The sequence below is a fragment of the Apaloderma vittatum genome, unplaced genomic scaffold (assembly GCF_000703405.1).
Source record: "Apaloderma vittatum isolate BGI_N311 unplaced genomic scaffold, ASM70340v1 scaffold39705, whole genome shotgun sequence".
NCBI lineage: Eukaryota > Metazoa > Chordata > Aves > Trogoniformes > Trogonidae > Apaloderma > Apaloderma vittatum.
Genome location: NW_009719654.1, coordinates 22,617 through 28,499, shown reverse-complemented (window position 1 = coordinate 28,499; position 5,883 = coordinate 22,617). Strand labels below are relative to the sequence as shown.

Sequence of the window (5,883 nt, the reverse complement as noted above, 5' to 3'; positions counted from 1 at the left end):
TGCAGCGGCCACTAGCACACCCCTGGTCCCATGGGGCTGCACCTCTCCAGGACCAACTCCACCTCCCGGGCCCATGCACTTCTCTGAGTAATTGCTTCTTAAGAGAAACCTGCACGGTTTTTAGGTCATTTGCTTTGTCACAGCTGGGAACATGGGCACAGGGCCGTTGTGAACTCGTTCTGTCAGACCCCTGGCCTGAGCACAGTGCTGCAGAAAGTGTTTTTTCAGCACAGAACTAAAAAGAAAAAGATATGTGTGTGTCTGTATATTTATGAACTTTTCCCTGTTTTTTTTTTTCCTCAAATTGTATTTAAAAATTGAAAACGTGTGAGTGAAAGGGGCAAACTTTCCCAGAAAAAAAGTTCATTTATCAAAAGCTGTTCTTCATCACAAAAAGCCACAGCTCACTGCCCCTTAGGGAAGAGGCTGTTCTGCGGGGGCTGGGGGAATGGGACAGAGCAAGGGCCTGCCCGTCTGCACTGCTGCTGCTACAGGGAGGAAGATGAGAGCAGGGCAAGCACATGAGAAGAGTTAGGCTGGCACTGACAAACCACTAGTGGTTCTTTTGTGTACTTAATGGGCTTTTCTGTCTTGAAGGTATCCAGTCTGTTTTCCAGCCCATCCTCCTCTGGTTTCAGGCTCTCTCGCAGGTGCCCTGGGGGTCCCAATGCCTGCAGTGGTGCATGGCTGCCACCGAGGGCTGCCTTTGCCTCTCTACTTGCCTTGGTGGCAACAGGAGAGGGGCTCTGCTGATTTAGTTTTTGGCTTTGGGAGGTGTTGGTGTTTGCTGGAGGAAAGCCAAGGCAGTTCAGGCAGAGGAATGAGCTGGTCAAACTTCTCGCAGAGTGTAAATCTGGGCCAAAGCTCTTCCTTAGCAGCATGATGGGTGGCCGTTAACAGAATTGCGTAGCACTGACCCCAGCCTGGTGAAATGCTGCTGGCTGTGCGTTGCAGGATGAGCAGCTGAGCTGCTTGGCTGGTCAGCAGCGTGGGGCAACCTGCGAGCTTATAGGAACACAGTGCAGCTGCCAGGGTAGCTGCAGGGGTCTCTGCCTGGCACTGGACACAGCGGCTTTTCAACCACTAAAACCACCACAGGGAGTGTCTAAGGAACACCTGAGAAAACTTCCCCATCGAAACAACAGTGATCTGTGCATTGCTCCTTCTGCATATCACTAGCTGGCTCCTGTGGCATCGGCCAGTGCTTCACCTTCTTGCCAGGGTGAAAGCTGGGGGATCTCACATCAGGTGTTGCAGCACACTGAGAGCATGTCCCTACAACTGGCAGCCAGCTGCAGGTAGGGCAGCATCGTGGCTGTTGCTGGCAAAAGTCTTTTTGCCTTGGTGTAAAAGGCAAAGACCTGTCTCCTTATACCTCCAGTGCCGTTGTCCTGCCATGTGCCAGTGGCTGCTGTTTGCTTCTACCCAGTCTCCCTTCCCACAGGATCCATCACAACCTAGAGGTGAGTTATTCAAGAAAATCAAAGCAAAATTCTCCCGCTGCTCTGCAGCTGCCTGCCCTGCATGGCAGAGAGCCGTGGCCCCGCCGCAGGGCAGCACCCACCCCAGGCAGCCCCTGCCCACAAGGAAAGCGGGTGGTGGGAAGCTCAGAAATGCTTTCCCCCTCTCTTCAAAAGCGCCTTGTTAAAGCAGTGCTGGGAAAAGAAATGCTTGCCTCAGAGTCGGATCCCTGCCATGCTCAGCTGCACACACAGCACTACTGCTTGCAGCTGGTTTCTGCCCAGGTGGCTGGGGAATTTTTAGGGATTTTGAACCTAGTTTTACATACGTTTGGACAGAGGCTGTTTAACAGCAGGATGTTACCTGACTTTGCGAGCAAATCCTGTCACTTGGATTTTTTGTTAGTTGGCTGGGGGGTCTATAGGAGCTGCTCTTGGCATTACGTGTGAATTAATGCCTGTTAACTAATAGGTAAAATTGCAAGGCTGCAGCTGTGTTGTTTAATTAGGAGCTCTGTGTGCTGCTCCCTGTATCGTTACTGCGGGTGAATCACTGGCTGTCATTCGAGCTGGAGCCACTAACTGCATTACGGAAGAGAGTGAAATGAGACATGGGTCTGGATTAGAGGGTGCCTGAAAAGCTTATTCACATGAGCCCTGCCTAGTGCCTTCACATATCCTCCCACACAGTCCCTCATCCTGTTTGCAGTCACTCTCCATCATTTCTTGTAAATAGATGTGAAAAAACGTGTGCCTTTTCAGTAACTGCCGTTCTCTCCCCACCGTGTCCCTGCCATCCCAGTGGGGTGGGGAAGCAGCAGCCAGCCCCAGGCCACCCTCTGGTTTCAAATGCGGAGAGACAAAGCAGCCTCTAGGGCCAATGTTTTCCTCAGCCCTTTGAAGGAGACAGGGGACAGCTTTGTGCAAGTAGCCATTAGAGGAGCCGTCCTCTTTCCATCAGGGGCTGGTGGATCTCTCCTTTCCCGCCAGAGAGCTGTTGCTTCACCTGGCAAGAGCTCTCCATCCTGCTGCTGACCGATCAGTGAGTTCAGGATCTGCTTTCATTGGTGATGTCAAGTCTTTAGTGCTTGGCTATGGAGCAGTTAATATTTTCCATGTTCATTTATTAATTGTTCTTTCTTCCTTGGAGAGGGCCTTCAGTTTTCTTGAATAGGTTTCTGGAACCCCATCATCTTTTTATGTGCCCTAAGGGCTTCTCCTCGGCCCTGTGATCCTGACTTCCTCTGCCCCAGTCCCCAGACGTCGCCTGCCCAGGGCTCTGCTGCTTCTCTGTACCCTCCTACTGAGCTGTGAAGATTCAGCCATTACTAACTGTACTGGTTTAAATAACCAATGGCAGCTAAAATAAATGAGAGATGCAATGAGGTGCCATGTTAATGCACTTCCCTACTCAGGCTTTTAAAGAAAAAAAAAAAAGTCTTTTGTGAATCATTGATAAGTTCATCTTCACTCAGGGTCACTTATGCAAAAAACTAATATTGATTTTTCGTCTTTGGTTAGAGTAGCTTCCCACGCATCTGTTCAGGATGCAATGGGGACTCACTTATCAGCATATGACTCACCTACTCCTCTAAATCCTTTTTTTCAAGGATGTGGAGTAGCCAACCAGCTCAGAGGATGCTTGACCTTATACTATAGGATCAGAGGTCACCCTTGAGCTACAAGCTGAGACTCTAGACATATTTTCCATGTTTGCTTTGTTCCTATTAAGCAGGAATATCTTTAACAAGTAAGATAGCTCTCAGAGTCCTTTACAAAGTCATTAAATGTTCATTAGGGAAGCAGTTCTGCTAACCCTTCAGATTCTTATTGATGTCCTTCCAGGTCTCTGACCTAATTCTGGAGTTCTCCCAAGGGTTACATTGCTATCTGGAAAGAAACCAAAATAGAGATAATACAATTGTTGTGGAATCTTTGCTTCACTGTACACATAATGTTGTCTTTTCAACACATGCATTCATTTCTAAAAGTCTCCAGAACTGAAGCAGATACCTAAATCCAACCACCTCTGAGTGGCCCAGCAGAAAAATCAATTCACAGGCAAAGTGAGGCAGAGGAGGTAATTACGGTACCTTTCTCTGGCCAGGGAGCGCTTCCTTCGTCCATTCAGAACAAAAGGACCAAGGATGCATGTCCCTTCCTGGGATTTCCAAGTTGTTTGCTCTATCCCAGAGGCTTTGACTTTCTACAGGAGAGGTCTGTGCAGGCAGGCTGTTGCTGCAGCCCACAGGCACTACGTGGGACCTGCAGGATGCTCCCGAAAGCCCTTTTCCCTCTGGGAGAATTCATTGCAGAAGGAAGATGCAAACTGAGAGACCTAGGCCTGTGCCAGCCTTGTGAAATGGAGATGTTGGAGCGCTTCAACAGCAGAGAGATGGATATCAACAGAAATGCTGAAGGAATTAGTAATATATGTTTTGGGAGAGGTACACAGCCTGGCACACTTTAATGAGATGAAAATGTTCCATAAGTTTGTACATAACATCAAAGGAGTCTATAGGCTGAGATGCCATCACATTCTTGATGTTTCTGAAAATTGGTCCTATACAAATCCCAAACAAGTATGGAAAAAGCCCCCAGCTCTGCCACATACAAGAAAGTGTTGGAGTCAGCCTCTAATTTAAAAGGTCAGTTTATAGTGCAGGCTCTTAAGAGCTGTTGCTGTGAACTGAAATTGCAACTCTGCCTCCTTCATCTCCTGCAGAGGTCATTTGTCATCAGCCGTGCAGCAGCGTGGAGCCAGTGGTTTTCCTCATGCCTTGTAATGCCTCCCGCTGCTCTGAAGGGACATTCAGCTCTTCTGCAGGGGGCCTCTGAATGCATCTGCCCAGTGGGCCTTCCAGAGCCCCTCTGCTCCCCCGGGAATTTCCCTCCACGGATCACACATTCCTCCCAGCTCATTGCCCCAGGCTGGTCAGAGAGAACAAGAAGAACTGGAAAAAAGGACCGGAGCGCTCTACTGTTTTTTTGTGCTATGTTGTTGAAGCCACTGGTATCTTTATTGGTCTTCTCTACACTTTCCAGTAAAACAAGATCTATTTAGGAAGCAGCTTTAGGATGGCTGATTTAATTTTCCATTTCAACTGTGGTTCTGCATATATTTAGTGGACTGAAATCACATTTGCTTCCCTCTGTGACCCTCCTCTTACCTGTGTGCTAGATATTAACTAAGTCTTTCTTTCTCTTTCTCTGTTTTCTCTAGTACATGGGCTGTATTGAAGTACTGCAGTCAATGAGGTCCCTGGACTTCGGCACCCGAACGCAAGTCACCAGGTAGGTGGTATCAAACCGAAATTCAGCCCGAGAATGAAAAGCCTCAGCACTAATTTCTCTATAAAGCCAAGGGTGCGTGCCAAGCTCTGAGACAATTTGGAACAGGACTTTGCATGTTTTATTTTGTTGTGTTTGTTTTTTTTTCCCCCCAAGCGATGATTAGAATTATTTGATCATTACAATAGGCTTATTTGCACTGGAGAATGAATTGTTTCAGCCACAGACCTAATTTCTCTGCCAGTTCTTGTTCTGGTTGCCAGCGGCCTCCCCCTGCAGCCGCAGCACCGTACAGACATGCCCAGCTAGCTGGGTGCCAGCAGCAGCCAGGCCATGGCAGCAGCCGGCTCGGCGTTGCCTGCGCAACTCGCCAAGGACATGGGATGAATCCCCTGGTGCTGCCACGGCTGCGGGTGGCCAAGGTGGCCAGCCTAGATGCTCGCAGGCCTCTGTGCTGCCCTGCCTCACGCCTGATGCAGAAAGTGCCATTGGTCCCTCCATTTAGCAAGGTCATCTAATGAGTCTGTATTGGGCACGAGGCATGCTTGACCCCATCTGCACGAAGGCCAGGCTCAGCTGGAAGTGGAGTCACAAGGAGACCATGTCGAAATAGAGCCATTGCCAACTGTAGAGTAGGCCTATGTTTCTAGGCTGCAAATCAGAAAAAGATTACTATTTTGCTCTCAGTTGCAACTGAATGTGGTTTAAATGTGAAATATTTTTTGATCTTTCGAGAAGTTGCTCATTGCTGCCAGTCACTGGTTGTAGATTATTAATATACACACCTGCAGGGTTGCTGAAATGTCCTGTCAGGAACAGAAAAGCCCAGTTTTGTATTTATGTTCATTCTTTAAGTCTGTCAGTGCAGGAGCGTTTGAGTTTTCAAAATTAGCACCCTTTTTTCGGCTCAGAGCACTGTTGCTGCTGGGATGCACTCAGGGTCCAGCAGCCAGGACTAGTGCTCTGCCACACAGACCCGGCAGCCACCTGGCAGCCCAGCACCTCCAAAGACTTCCTGGAGGGGTGGGTGGGTGCTGAATATTTTGGCCTGGTCTTAGACGTGTTCCCTCCTCCCCTCAGCTATTTTTCTGGCATGGCTCATGCTGAGGATGCCAGGAGTGTGGTTGAGGCT

General features: G+C 48.9%; 1 protein-coding gene across 1 annotated transcript in view; it reads left to right on the top strand.

Annotated features, from left to right (window-relative positions):
- The window catches only part of SHC4 (SHC (Src homology 2 domain containing) family, member 4), a 29,571-nt gene that overhangs the window by 3,073 nt on the left and 20,615 nt on the right, over window positions 1–5,883 (top strand). The window contains 1 exon segment of the mRNA XM_009870704.1: window positions 4,684–4,754. Coding sequence (XP_009869006.1) covers window positions 4,684–4,754 — 71 coding nt within the window.